The sequence below is a fragment of the Borostomias antarcticus genome, assembly GCF_949987555.1.
Source record: "Borostomias antarcticus genome assembly, chromosome: 10".
NCBI classification, from domain to species: Eukaryota; Metazoa; Chordata; class Actinopteri; order Stomiiformes; family Stomiidae; genus Borostomias; species Borostomias antarcticus.
Window position 1 is genome coordinate 8496134 of NC_140243.1, and position 15846 is coordinate 8511979.

At 43.9% G+C, this 15846-nt stretch overlaps 1 protein-coding gene across 2 annotated transcripts in view; it reads right to left on the reverse strand.

Moving 5' to 3' along the window:
* Window positions 1-15846, reverse strand: part of gabrb3 (gamma-aminobutyric acid type A receptor subunit beta3) — a gene marked incomplete at both ends in the record, with an annotated part of 55790 nt that overhangs the window by 11771 nt on the left and 28173 nt on the right. For both annotated transcript variants that reach the window (XM_084444856.1, XM_084444857.1), the window contains one exon: window positions 1651-1871. In XM_084444856.1, the coding sequence (XP_084300982.1) occupies window positions 1651-1871 (221 nt within the window). The remainder of the gene's footprint in view (window positions 1-1650; window positions 1872-15846) is intronic.

Consider the following 15846-nt stretch of genomic DNA (forward strand, 5'->3'; position numbering starts at 1 on the left):
TTTTCTTTGAAAGAGTGACTGACAACTGTACGTTCTCTGTCAAAGTGATTCTTGAGTGAGTGAGTCTTCCAGATCTCCCTCAGTTCCAGAGAAACTCCCAGCTTTATTTCCAGGGCTTAATAGATGTGGGAGAGAGCTCCGGCACATTACCATAAACTCGTGAGTGTTTCTCCATTAATGGATTCATAACAGACAAGCAAATAAAACACTCTTATGCAATCGATTACTAAGATCCTGGCCTTCATAGCTCCCTCTCTCTCTCTCTCTCTCTCTCTCTCTTCCTAGTTTGTAAAAAGAGCTCTGTTGGTACATAATGTACTGATTGCTGTTTGTTAATGAATTAATCTTCATATTACAATGCACTGACATGTTCCTTCTGTGTGATAGCAGTAACAGGCAGGCCGTTACACCAGTATACAGTATTACATTTATGCATGAGAGATTCTTTGAGAGCTTATCGACAATCATGTAGATCAGGTTTAAGATTGAGGAGTAAATGGAATTTGGTTGGCTTGATTTGGTTAGAGAGATTCAAGGGTTGGGGTCCAGCCTGTGAATGAAAAGAGATCTGGGGGCTGGATGCAGGGCTGGGGTCAATTGCATCAATTCAAAACATCTACTGATATAAAAAGCATCTTCTCATCAATTTTATGCACAATAATTCAAAATGTCTCTAACTCCACTTTTGGAATTCCCATTTCAGATTAAATTCTCTACAGCTTTGTTTTAGGAGCTCAGTCTACTAGCACTCTACATAACAATTCAAAACAAAATCCCACAAAAGGAGCAAATACGTTATAGTAGATTAAACCAGTCAATAAAGTACAGGAAACAAATTCACAGATGGACTGAAATGCAATCAACCCCCAACCCATCCATCCTGTCAACCCTGTCAACCCCCAACCCTGTCAACCCTGTCAACCCCCAACCCTGTCAACCCTGTCAACCCCCAACCCTGTCAACCCTGTCAACCCCCAACCCTGTCAACCCTGTCAACCCCCAACCCTGTCAACCCTGTCAACCATGTCAACCCCCAACCCTGTCAACCCCCAACCCTGTCAACCCTGTCAACCCCCAACCCCCAACCCTGTCAACCCTGTCAACCATGTCAACCCCCAACCCTGTCAACCCCCAACCCTGTCAACCCTGTCAACCTTGTCAACCCCCAACCCTGTCAACTATGTCAACCCTGTCCGGGTGAGCAGAGGATGAGGCGTAAGAGCGGTCCTCACCTCAGACCATACAGAACCTCACCTCAGACCATACAGAACCTCACCTCAGACCGTACAGAACCTCACCTCAGACCATACAGAACCCCACCTCAGACCGTACAGAACCCCACCTCAGACCGTACCTCACCTCACCTCAGACCGTACAGAACCCCACCTCAGACCGTACAGAACCTCACCTCAGACCGTACAGAACCTCACCTCAGACCCTACAGAAACCCACCTCAGACCGTACCTCACCTCACCTCAGACCGTACAGAACCTCACCTCAGACCATACAGAACCTCACCTCAGACTGTACAGAACCTCACCTCAGACCGTACAGAACCCCACCTCAGACCGTACAGAACCTCACCTCGGACCGTACAGGACCCCACCTCAGACCGTACAGAACCTCACCTCAGACCGTACAGAACCTCACCTCAGACCATACAGAACGGTGCCGTCCGGGTGCAGGCGGATCATGCGGTTCTTCACCGTCACGCCGTGGACAAAGGACTTCTTATCGTTGAGGAAGTAGGTGTCGGGGACCCACAGCTGGTCTGCCACCCGGTTGTCCAGGGTCAGATTGAGGGGGATCCCCGCGTAGGCCAGCCTCTTGTCCCTCCAGTACTGCTGGAAGTACATGGTCAGTGTGTAGTCCTGTGGGAGTAACAAGAAGAAGGTGTTGAGGTCACATACAATACAGCCATCATACAGTATCAAGTTGTATATTTGCATATCAGAGTTAAAATCTGAATCAGACTCTACACATGATCATGGGCTGTGTCACAAAGGGTTTTTTTCTACACATATTTTGTTTACTCCAGGGAAATGAATGGAACAATTACAAAGTATGTTGCGCTTTGCAAGCTGGAGGCATTCCACAATAAATATTCTATATGCAAGCATTTTTATAACTCAGATGTCTTAGGGCTCACTATACTGTAGTCACAAGCATGTTTAGTTCAGGGGCTGCTTTGCTGACAGGGGGAGCAGGCTTCCAAGGTCAAAGTTAGAAATCCACCGTTTTACGCCGTGGCTAGATTTTCTGTTGTCAGGGGGATATTTATAGATTGTCAGACAACTCTTGATTGTAAGCAGCTTGCCCTGGGCAGCCATTTCTCAAGACCTGTTTCATGGAGACAAACATTCTTCAGCCATTCTGAGCAGCAGCCCGGCACGAGCCCTCCCTCAGACAATAGATTTCCATTACTGCAACCGCATCAATACTATGTTTCAGTCTGGATGGCTGACCACTTCCCCCCGCCATGCCAAAACGCTGCAAATTGAATCCTCTAAGTGGAAAAAGGACAGCAACAGCAGGCCAAAGCGATGCATTTACGAAGCGAGAACACAACGCAGTGATACCAAAATCTACACAAATCTTCACATAGAGAAAGCATATGACTTTGAGATTGGATGTATCCCCGTTTGTGTGCATCGCTGACTGCCTGATCACTGGGACCAATGGTGACCGATCTTGTTCTCTAAGATGAGAACCATCTGTTAACATAGTTTAACCTGTGTAGACCTCGTCTAGAAATATGTGCCTCCGGGTCTGCAGTGCAGAGATCCAGGCATAATTAGGATCTTTAAAAAGAAGTAAGGTCGAAGTAGAAGTACTGAAAGCTATAGTAGGGCAAACTGTAGAGCAGACATTCTCTAACCGACTCCATTTAGGGCAGAAAAAAAGTATTTCTAAAGGTCTTCAGTTCTTCAATTTATTGTCAGTGTAGAAGCATGCCTAAAGCTGAGGACACAGGGCATGTTCAGGAAGCCTGACAACCATTCGCCGTGCTCTTGTGGTATTTTTCATCGGGTCCTAGCCATGATGTAATTTCTTCTGAAAGGTTGAAGTTGGTGTGTGAAATGATAATGACATAGTCATGTCTACAAGCCTGAAGGACAGATTACTCCTCTGGACCATAAGTCATAGCGCTAGCAGGACCTGAACAGTGAAATCAGTCAGTGAATAATTCAGGAAACATTCCCAATACAAGACCGGTTCCACAGGTGAAGCCAACAAGGCGGAGCACTTTTAATGGACCACTCGACCATTTGACTTCCTTCTGCTGACTAATAACTCAAACGGCTATGCCTGAAATAGACTTTAATAAATAAGCAAGGACTCATGAAATAAACAAACTCTTTAGGCATCACAGTCATACATCTGGTTTGATGCACTGACACAATAGCATATTCATAAGTATGCAGTCACACTTTAAGTTCGTAAGGGCCGCTGTGTATCTTTTCATATTTCTTATTGTGACTTTTATCTGTGATGTGTTTATCGACGTGAAGTACAGTATATACAAAACACATCTGATCATTTGATACACAAGAAAACACTCTCTGGACCCAAGTTGAAACACCCACAGATATCTGGATCATTACAGGATCAAAATGGGAGACTCATGAAAGACCATCTTGAAGAGCAGTAGCCAAGGTGCATGTTCTTCTCTGACTCTTCCTCAGTGCTGTGGAGGTGAGAGTCCACTCTTCAGGGTAGGGAGGCTGAGCACCAGGTATTGAGAGGAAATGAGTGTAGTCAAAACCCCAGGTCCTGTGGCTGTAACGAGTTTTGGCAGAGCTGTTTTTCGAGTCCAGTCAGAGAGATGCTTTCACCTTCCTCTCTGGTGCTGAAATGGCGTGTTCCCTACTCCTGCAGGGAGAGCCATTAAACCTCCCCATTACAGCCTCTCTCATGGCTGACTAGTCTGGCTGACTGGCTGGGCAGGTCTGTCTTTCTGTCTGGGCTGATATGTCTGTCTGTCTGGGCTGGGCTGGCTGGATAGTCTGTCTGTCGGTCTGTCTGTCCATGCTGGCTGACTGTTTGGCTGGCTAACTGCGTAGTTGACTGGCTGGCTGGTCTGTCGGGGTGGCTGGTCTGTATCATTTGCTTTGCTTTGGAGATGGAGTCCATCTGTGGACTCTCTCTCTCTCTGACTACATTGGACTAAACACACCAAATAAATTAAATTATGAATCCTCATAATTATACATCTGTATTCCATTTCATAATTAGCCCTTGATTGGCTATGATACCCGTGTAGTAATACTGAAATAATTCCGCTAAAATAACAGAGAACATGTTGCTATTGTATCTTCTGGAGCTAAACCCAAGCCTCATACCTCTAATCACCTAACAACCTCTCATGGTATGCTGTTGTACACTGCCAGGCACATATTAGATAACCCCAACAGGCCAGTGATGGCACAGAAATATCTCTGATGAAAACACTGTAGAAAATCCTTTCAGACGTTCCAGGGAACACAGTGTCTTTACCTGTTCACCAGTGTTGACATGACATAGAGACTCAATTATTCAAAGCAACATCACCCCAAAGAACAAAATCGCAGCCCTGAAATATTCATTCCTCTCCAATCTCTACAGCAGTATTCGATTTGGAACCAAAGGGCAGTCCCAACTTCATTTCACCTGAGATTCAATTCAAACTGTTAGTTTAAAAGGCAGCAAATTGTGAAAGCTAGGGCAGGGGTATTTTATTTCTATAGTAAAGCTATCCAAAGAACACATACCTACACAAAGGTGTATACAAATGATGTACTGTAGAGCCAGTAAAGAAATGTCCATGTCAATTATATACAGGAAATGAAAACACAACAGGAAGAAATCAGTCTACAGTTAAGTGGAAATGTGAAATGAAACCATAAGTAATGTAGAGCGAAAGTTTTTTCAGAGTCAGAGACAACCTTAGAGTGTCACACACAGAGAGAAAGAAAGCTACAGAGAGAGAGAGAAAGAAAGAGAGAGAGAGAAAGAAAGAGATAGAGACGAAGAGCCAGAGAGAGAGAGAGAGATGGAGAGCTACAGAGAGAGAGAGAGAGAGAGAGAGATTGAGCAACAGAGAGAAAAAGAGCTACAGGGATAAAGAGAGGGAAAGGAAGCTACAGAGAAATAGAGAGAGAGAAATAGAGAGACCGAGAGATACAGAGAGATAGCTAGAGAGAGAAGGAGAGCTATAGAGAGATAGAGATAGAGAGAAAGAGTGCTACAGAGCGATACAGAGCTCCAGAGACAGAGAGATAGATTTGTTCTTAGCAGCGGTAGATAGATGAGACCCAGTGGGAGGAGGAGATTGTGGTGTCATTGTCAACTCAGAGATCTCACATTCCGTACCCAGAAATGCTTACCGTGTGCCAGTCAAACATCATTAACGTCAACTTAACACCAGGACGTCAGCTGGGGATACAGGAATAGCACTGAGCTGTGCACAATAGGTTTCCAAGTGCACAAGAGGTTCCAGAACCATCCATTGGCTATTGAGGGACATACATGGTCACAGTTGACTATGCTTGAGAAGAAATGAGTTTGAAGACAGTTTATACACGTACTGTATAAAGTTGCAAATCGCGTCATAGAATTGTTCCGTGACTTCCGTCAAGATTTGAATAACTTCAATGTTTCTCTAATAAAGGACAGCTAACTGTAGCCCGGCTTCACCCCCTGAATCAGAATTTTCGAAATACGATTTAAGGTCTGGAAAGGCTCTTGTCCAGTGGAATTCCAACCAGGCCAATCAGCATCCTTCGAATGTGATGACAAATTAAACTGTGCGACATGATTGGTTAGGGGATGAACTGATTGCTGCAATGTGGCTGCAATGGGAGCCTGTTCAGATTGAATAATGAAGTAATGAAAAGAAATGGCAGTTCAGTCTGGGTGTCAGGCTAAGCTAACTGCCTTCCTGACAGTGATCTTATACCTGAATGTTGAGGACGATGGGTAATTCTATTCCTCCTCTGCAACAGTCATATCCTACACATAGCCTACTGTTCCAGCCCTGACTGACATGGTGGGTGGATGCGGTTTCACGACCATGAAGGTGCCGACCAGCTCACAAAGCCCCCGTATGATGCCGTTGTCATGGACGGCTATAGATGATATTTCAGGCTGAGTTCCTCCAGCATTCCAGGGGGGCTGGACCCGGAGGCTCTGTGTCGTGTTCCTGGAGCTGACATATTGACTGGCCCTCTCTACAATATATAAATCTGTAAGACTGTCTGTAAAAACATCTACTCTATGAGTCTTGAAGGGTACTACCTCCCTCGGGCGAGATGTGGATGGTGTAAATATGCCAAGATGGCTGTCTTTTTAGCATATGATGGATATAGTGACTAAAGAAATACTTTTTCTGCTACACCGCTGCTGAGCAGAGCTGGTGTAGAATACAGAGCCGGGCCTGCCAGTCCAAATAGTCAAACTCCGATGTCGACAGCTCCTAGAATGCACCTGTGATAGTGCCTCTGCACATGGACAGAAATGCCTGTATTTCTCATCGAAGAGCACTTAACGACATACACATGCTCAATTGACATTAAACAAAAAATAACCTCTGATTGGAAAAGTACAGGGAGCCAGCACAGCTTTCAGGCTAAAAATAAGGAAGGGAGCGAGCAAACGAAGTGAGAAATATATTAATATATCTCATCTCCTTGACGACAAGCTTTCTGCAGCTCGCCCACACAGGGCCGAGGCCGCTACCTTGTGTGACTCGGGCTGTTTGAAAGCACGCCGTCGACACCTCTGTGCATCCATCTCTCTGAAGAGAGAGAGAGAGAGAGAGAGAGAGAGAGGGAGAGGGAGAGGGAGAGGCAGTTCAGCTTTACAGTTCTCAGTTCAGCCACCCTCTATCAAGTTCTGTCACAGCTAGTCATACAGGGTAAGGATTATTTTGCTAATCAGGAACCAGACACATAAATTCTGTCAGCCTCATTCATCTCTTGTTTGTGTTTTTTTGGAATCGCCGCTAGAATGACCGGGTGAGGATTCTTAGTCTCGAGACTTCCTAGGGCCATGACGTCTCCGTGCAACACCGTCATAAGGGTCTCCTCAACTTTGCCCGCCACCTGCGTTGGCGCCGCAAAGATCCTGAGGCGCCGACTGAGACTGATGACGGTTACCAAGGCAACCGTTTTCACCAGAAGCTAGCTATGGTTGAACAAACTGTCATCTGCTACAGAGCGCTTGTGTTGCTCTCTGAAAGGAGACATCGGATGTGTTGAAGAACACAGGGAACCATTTTGTACAAGTGAAGTTTTTCAATAAAAGTGATGGTGATTAAATGTGACAGATTTCTCTGAGTCCAAACGTGGATTTAGAGGATTTAAAATGAGAAACTCCTCAAGACATTTCAAAATCATAAATCTGAAAGTGTAATATTTACGTTATTCTTTTCAATCAATGACCTGAGCCCCAGTACAGCAGAAACCCATTTATTTTCCTCATACACAAATCCAGGGTGTTTTTTAAGACACTTCAGGAAGAGCAGAGAGAAGAAGCAAAAAAAAAAGAAGCTATCAGCGGATGCAATTTGCATTGGCCTCCGTCTCTGAGCGGAGTGAGCAGGGGGAGTGTGTGTGTGGGGGGGTCTTGTTTAGCAAAGAGTATGCCATATCCGCTGGATCTATCAATGCGGGAGCATCTGTGGTGATGCCATGCCACATGTCCATTACAAACCAGCTCCAGCACATCCCTCCTTATCTCAGCATTCAGCCAGGCAATCTTCCAAACATCCATGTTTATAATGGCACATCTGACAAGTAGGGGAAAGAATAATCATAAATCCAGGTGGCACTCAACAGGAACATTACAGTTTAATCAAACATATCAATTACCTACTCTATCAGATCCGATCAATTATGTTATCAATCACGGCCAACTAATTACGACATCTATTGAACAGAACCGGGGGGGGGGGGGGGGGGTTAGAGAGGTGAAGTGCAGTCTCCTCTGGGAGGTTAAGAAACTCAGCTTTCTGCCTCTACCGTTGCAGCTTGAGTGAATCTCACTTTAATATTTCATTTGGCTCATTTTCCACTCTCATGGCCTAATTTATAACTGGGTTAAATGACACATACAAATGTTGCTGTCAAAACACTATCTACAACATGTATGTCGTGCATTACCGGATACTGAGCTGAACTCACTCACTCAGCCAAAAAGGGTCAGGGCAGCACTTCACTTGAACTGGTATCTGCTCTAGTCAATGGAATGGCACAGTAGCACTTGGGTAAGACCATATACAGTAGGACTACTGTAGATGGTCATCCATGGTAAACCTCAGACAGAGCCACATTTGCAGCCTATTAAACATATTATAATAGTTCTACTGTACAGTGAGAGACAGAGAGAATGAGAGAAAAAGAGACAGAGCTTTAGCTTATAGAAACCATTGATCTCCCCCTCTGCATCATTGAGACATTATCGCAGTGGCCTTTCATTAAGGCTCAGAATGATTCAGGGCTATGCGGAGAGCACAGGCCATCCTCCACTAACTGACCGCACACACCGTGAGAGGGAACATACAGTTCACACAAGACAGGGAACCGCGGAAAGCCACTAGTGTGACTGACACTATAGCGTCTGGTGATAGGACAGTATGTTCGCTGCCGACGCTCAGTCAAGATAACCTGAGATTAGGCTCCTCTTAACACTTTAACTTCTCTAGTAACAAGACTGTATCAACAAAAGATTGTCACTATTACAGTTGTCATATCTAAATAAAGCAGAAAACAGTTGAGGGCTGAGGAAAACATACCAAGCAGTGGTATTTATAATTCATTGCAAAGCCAGTATACAAGCTGAATATAGCATGACTTCACAGCTATTGAGAAAGTAAGACAGCTAACAGGACAGCACATGAGAGGGCTGTCACTACACAGTGACGTACGGAGTTACTGGTAAAGCCAGGTGACAGACTGTGAGAGGATTCCTGCAACACACATATTCTGCAGCCCTTCCAGGAGAGGACATGAGAAGAGACGAGCAAGGAGAGGAGAGGAAAAGAGAGGAGAGTGGAGAGATGAGGAGAGGAGGGGAAGAGAGGAAAGGAGTGGAGAGAGAGGGGATAAGAGGAGAGGTGATAAGAGTGGAGAGGTGAGGAGAGGAGAAAAGAGAGCAGAGCACAGGAGAAGAGAGGGGAGGAGAGGGGGTGAGGAGTGGAAAAGAGAGAGGGGAAAAAAGGAGAAGAGAGGGCCCTTTAACATTCTCTGTGTGGTGACCTCTGTTATCATATGGTGGGGACCTTTTTTGGATCATCTTTACAAAGACAGTCAATGGCAAAAAGGTCAGTGCTGTTTTTTTTTTCATAAAATCAAAAGTTGAATTGAGAAGTGACCTTAAAATTGAAAATTCAAATCGAAATGTGGATTTGACAATCACGACACCCCTAACCGACAGCCATACTGTAGTGTGTCTAAGTGAAAGCAGTACCCCCCCCCCCCCAAGGGACCCATTATGGACGGTAGTCTATATGGCCAGAGACAAATAATTTCTTGATCCCATTTGAACTGTGGCATGACATCACATATGACATCACAAATTTGTGATATGACATCACAAATTTAAAACATACATTTTACTCATCTCTGTCAACTCGCAAGTTAGTTCATATAAGCTAGCTGACATTACACTCGTTTACACTCACCAAAACCTTGTAAAGTAAATCTTGCATGCCAGCTCTTACAGAACTGATTAACTCTCCTTTTGCATAGCTGCGGCTCTCAAAGTGGCCAGACTAACTGCTTTACAGTTTCATGTGTAGCAGATTATGGACATGACAAATATTCTACAGACCATATTGTGAGACCATCTCACTAACTGGAATGTTGGTGATGCCTGGTAAATATCTGGCAGGGCTGGGACATCCTGCTCTTCCCTACCCAATTCACTCATTCATAACCTTTATTTAGGCTCGGAAAATACATTGAGGGTGACCAAGCCCTCATTTGTGATGTCACCTACAGCTACAAACAGAGCCAGAGTTGCTGGACAGTTGGGACCTGAACTGCCCTAGTGAGGGCTGAGCACTGTACTTAAGTGACCTCTGCAAGTCGTTCCATGTAGAGGGAGCACTGACAGAGAAGGCTAATCTCCCAAGCTCAGTGTTGGCCCTAGGCCCTTTAAACATCAGAAAATCACCAGATCGAGTGGCATAAGAGTTTGTGCTCCATTTGAATAAGGATGACATGATCAAATCCAGTAAGGGATTTGAAAATAAAAAGGGACCAGGGTTTGTCACACCTCTCTGACAAGGAGGCCAAACCTGCCTTGTCATAAAGTGCACAGTGGTGGGTACCATAACTAAGACCTGTGATGAATCTCAGAGCAGAGTGATAGACTGTGTCCAGAGCCTTCAACATTGAAGGACTAGCAATCCTATAAATAGTTTCACCGTAATCTAAAACTGATATGAAAACTGCTTCCACAATCCTTTTCCTACAGTGAAATGGGAAACTTGTCTTGTTTCTATAAAGGAAACTCTAGAAACAATAGGTCTGTAGTTGTTTACATTCAATTTGTCTCCACCTTTATGTAAAGGAAGTACATGTGCCTTTTTCCAAATGGAGGGAAAGTGCCTGTTTCAATAGATAACTTAAATATATGAGTAATATAATCTACAATAAAGGGGGCAGGTAATTTTAGAAGGAATGGGTCCAGCTTATCTTCCCCAATGGAACACTTGGGCTCAATACCTACAGAGCATCTAGAATGGAGGTAGAGGAGAGGGGCCAAAGGGAGAACTCTGATACTTGACCATTACGATATACGATTGACAACTTTAAGAGGAGACACAGTATGAAGCTTTTCAAATAGATGGCCTGCCTTTGCAAAATGTCTTAATTGAATTTACTGCCTTCAAGAATTTAGCTGTATTCACCTGGGAAGAGGTACTAGAATCAATATAATAATCTGATTGGGCTTTCCGTATTAACAAGGTGCACTTGTTCCTTAGCTGGCGAAAAGCTGCCCAGAGAGCAGAGCTGCCTGACCTCCTAGCTTTTGACCATGCATAGCTCCTCTCATTGAGTAATGCACCTAATTCAGAGGAAAATCAGGGGGTGATCCTATTTTTTATCCTAGTTTTCTTAATTGGAGCATGTTGATAGGAAAGTATAAAAAAACTCCAAAGCATGATCTACATCCAAGATTTCATAAATGTCATCCAGATTACTATTAGAAATATCAATTAGAAAGGCATCATTATTAAAATGTTTGAAGTTTGTCTTAGAGACCACATGGGATTTTACCTTTCTTACCTGCATATCTCTAATACATGTGTGGAGAGATGCTGGCGCTAGCGGAGGGAAGATGTTAATATGCATGACTAGCTAGATGGCAAGACAAATTAGAGGCCAGGACTTTAATGCCCCTTTGGTTGGGATGAAGGAGGTCGTATTTGAACAGGGACTCCAAAAAGAGTCAAAATGGCTAACGTAGCCGTAGCCCAGCCATTGGTCCAGTTGATAAATACGACTAAACCTCTCCGAGCCAGAACAGATGAGGGGGACTAGGCCCGAGAAAAGACAATATTTTCCCAAGTCTTCAATGAGCTGGGCCAGATGACTATAGCCCCTTTGGGTCTCAATTGATTTCTTGGAAGAGCGTAAATCATTGACACCTGTGTGGACAACAACTGTGTGAACAGTGGGATAACGCTCAATGATGGAGATGGATTTTAGCACCAGAGTATGAGTAGCAGATGGCATTTGGGACAGCTACAGATCTTATCATGCTATCTCCAACTACTAAATATTCTGGGCTGGGGAAGAGGACCTATGGAACGGCTTGGGCAGGGGGGGTGACAACGTCATCGCCAGCTGCAGCAGTGACCAATGACTAATCAATGGGAGGTAATGTGGAATGCATTTTGTTTAGACTGTTTCCTGTCAGAGTCACAGTAAACCTGACAAAACCCTTTTAGCAAGGACTGGTTCTGTGAAATGGGATTGGGCAAACCATTAACTCTTTCTCTCCTCACTATGGTCCTCCTCTCTTTGCCCCCCTCTAATATATCCATGGCACAACATTCCTCAGGCAACATGGGCCCAACAGAGACTCAGTTAAACAATGGAGTATAAGCATTTTTTGTCTTGTTACTTTAATAAAGTGCAATTACTTTCTCCCAACTATGTGATGCAACCACCATGAGAACAAGCCCTAGGAATAAAATATGGGCATTGAAGCATTGTATTTGTGTTTCTGTTGTATATTTCCGTCTGTAACTCTGTTTGGATTGCACTGCTGCCTATCTTGGCCAGGTCTCTCCTGAAAAAGAGATTTTTAATCTCAATGGGACTTTTTCCTAGTTAAATAAAGGCAATTTTTTTTTAACTAAGTGTTACTGTGTGTTGTAAATAACTGGTTCTATGCTGCTAAATCAACCTAACAATGTTTGGTATCAATCTGAAGCTAAAGTCATGAATCAGTTGATTATGCATGTTGGAGAAATGTAGTGTTATGGTGAAACCATAACAGGGATATTTGATGATTCAAGACTCCTAAGAGAATCTTGGCTCCTCTTTTATGATGGGAGTGGGGGTCACTCTGTGTGAGTGACCAATTGGTGCTGTCTATGCAAACAGGACACACCTAAATGTCCTGCCCTTTTTAAGTAGGGACCAGGCAAACTCTTCCACAAACTCTTCAAACGATCCACCTCTGGAAAGAGCAGAGGTTTTGAAGGAGACATTTGCACCTTTTAAATTCTGAACCATTTCAGTTGGTTGTACACCAAACAGCGCTGAAGTTGAACTCTGTACTCTAAGTCTGAGCGGCAAGTCCGAACTCTCGACGCAAGAGCCAGGGCGTCCGACTCCCTGCATCAAGCTGAGTGACCGACCATCAGTCACGTGCCTCTTCCCTTCGTCGAGCCGACAACACCTCCGGACACCTCGCTTTCAAGCACACTATCCGTAAGGTTGCCATCCAGCATTCTCTTTTGATGTGGTGTGATGCCAAGTGTTGTTTAAGCTTAGAGGATTTAGGATAGGCTGTGATAATCTATGACATCATTCTTTTCATTTCTGCTTTTTCATATTGCCACATTTGTTTTTCTACTCTTTTTCTAGTAATCTATTATTGAATTGTGTTTTCATATTATTTTAATAATTGATTAGTATAACTTCAATAAATATTATTAACCTTTGATCACATCCTAGCATCATCACATGATCTTTACGTCACTTGATTTAGTCAAGACCTCCTCCTGATAAATTAGATTATTGATAAAGGTTATCTGTTTCCCTGTACAGAACAGGGTGGTGCCCCATACGAGTTGATTTAATGTATTAAATCCATATTCCTTCATATTTGTGATAACCGCGGTATAATCATACAGTATACCTAGTCATGGTCATATTTCAATAGTTCTAACCCTTAGACTCTACATATGACAAAATGTGACTTTCTTGACTTGCAAAATTATATTTTAAATTGATAAACATCATATGTGTATGGTCATGACACAATTCAAACGGGATCAAGAAATTATTTGTTTCTCGCCGTCCACTCCCGCATATTTTTTCCGAAATAAGGTCCCATGGGACAACTGTTTCACTTCCACTTAGGCACTCTATACTACTGTCATGTTACAGAGAGGTTTCAGATCACATACCCCAGTAGTGGGTGAGAGAGAGAGAGAGAGAGATAGAGAGACAATGCACTACTGCAGTACAGAACCACAATTCACTACTGCTCTACAGCATGTGGCATGATCTTAGTTGTCAGTAATTACTTTGTATATATATTTTTTTTGTAAATGTAGGGTAAATACACAGTACTTATTACAACAGCACTTATCCTGTAATGGCAGTGGCCACTTAACAGAACGCAGAACCAAAATACTTGGATATATCATCAGTGGGGTTAAGAAGGAAACGTTTTAATGCCAGAACATTCAGACATATTTTTTTCTGTACTAGACAATACATCATAGTCAATAAACGTGAAAGTGTGATCCTCTCTCTCTCTTTCTCTCCAGACTGACCTCCTTCCTTTAACTGGTCCTCTGGGAGTGGGGGATTTTTGTGCCAGACATAAACAATCTCCAAAAATAATCACGCTGAGTCAGAGACATGCTGTGATGTTCTACTTTCACCAGCCTTGTTGTGTTGTGTTCCCCAGTTTTGGCGCTAAATGAAATCCTTTTGTCAAAATGTTTGTTCTTATTTTCAATTCGGTGTCATTGCTTCCTGTTTCTGGCTGGACCGTCCACTCACCTGAGGCCTCCCGCATAGGCTGTAACCATGGAGCCCGTCTATTTATGCGCTCAGTGATCAGTGTCGTACATCCGTCAAAGCGAGCGTGAGAAGACCCCCACCAGCCCGACATGTCAGTCTCTGTCTAACAGATGGGCAGACACGGCCAGGGGCTGGTGCTATTTCAATTTAGTAGCAGGAATGAGATCCCATGAATACTATCAATATATCAGAAAAGGAGATCTGCAGTCAAGTCAAAACAGGCTCAGAAAACAAAACAAAAAAACGAATTACAACATGATTACAATACTATAATTTGTCTGAGGTTACCAAGACAATGTCAACAAACTGATTGTGTGTTGTGTTTAGATGTTGAAGAATACCCTCACAACAACATTGGGGTGTCCTGCTTGAATACATACAGTAAGGTTGGGTCTGAATGTCTCAGCAGGCCCAACGTCTACTTAAAAATCCGGTTAAAGCTTTTTTGAAGAAAGCAGGAAGAGGGAGAGAGTGGAAAGTGGAAAACTAAAAGGAGTACTAAGCTTGCATGTTAAAACTGGCCTGAGACCTAACGTCAGTCTAAATAATTGACCACATTCAACATTTTTACCTAAACCGATTGAAGTAGACAAAATTCAGATTGATTAACAAAATATGAGATATCACTGATGTTTTGGTGTATGTGTACAATGTCATGATTTTAGCCGTAGCTAGTTTTACGTAGGCTACATAAACTGTGGCGTGGGCTTCATTACGTTTAGCCAGTACTTTTTCATCACAGATACCAGCCAAACATATCTGATATGGATTTACTATCATCTGTCCCTCTCTTAAAAGACCATCTTGTTCAGATACAGGTAATCCATGCACGTTTGGGGGAATTCCCTGAGAATGAGGAGCTCAGCAGCGAAGATATTCTTCTCTATTGGGGTTGGTGCTTGATTTTGCGAAGTCTAGCAACAGTAGTAGTTACAAAATGTAACAGATATTCAAAACAATACCAAGGGATTAGTATAACAGGAGATGGCGCAGGAATTAGTTCAGCACCACGGACAGTTCCTGGCACTGTAGAGGTCTGCTGCATACAGCAGTCCGCTGAACAGGATTTATAGAGCACCACTTCCTTTACCACCGTGAAGGAGACAAATCTAGGAGACAGAAGAAGGAGACAAATGAAGGAGACAGTTCCAATACTAGTCCAAACAGCTAGAGCGCTTTGAAAGACTAGTCTGTCTGGATGTCTTATTAAGGATTTCCATCACTCACAGATACCTGATTCAGCCTAGGTACAGGATTTGTTGGCTCAAAGTCAATCCTAATTTGGCTCTTTTGGCCCAGTTGAGGATCAGACCGGCCAAGCCTTACCAGGCCTACAGGTGCAGCTCAGACACACACCTGGCTCCCCTCTGCTGCGGAGTCCGTCCGTGGGCGACATGGGCGGTGTGACCATGAGCACCCTGCGTAGGGACAAGCAGGGGGAGCAGGTCCAGGTGTCCTCTCATGCAAATAATCTGTTACTGCTCCTCGTCTGCCAGCTTCAGTACATGCTGGCCTGCAGACCACTCTCTCCAGGGCCACAGCGGGGGGTCTAGTTAACACACTTCCCTACTCCTGTCCAAAGGCTGCGCTC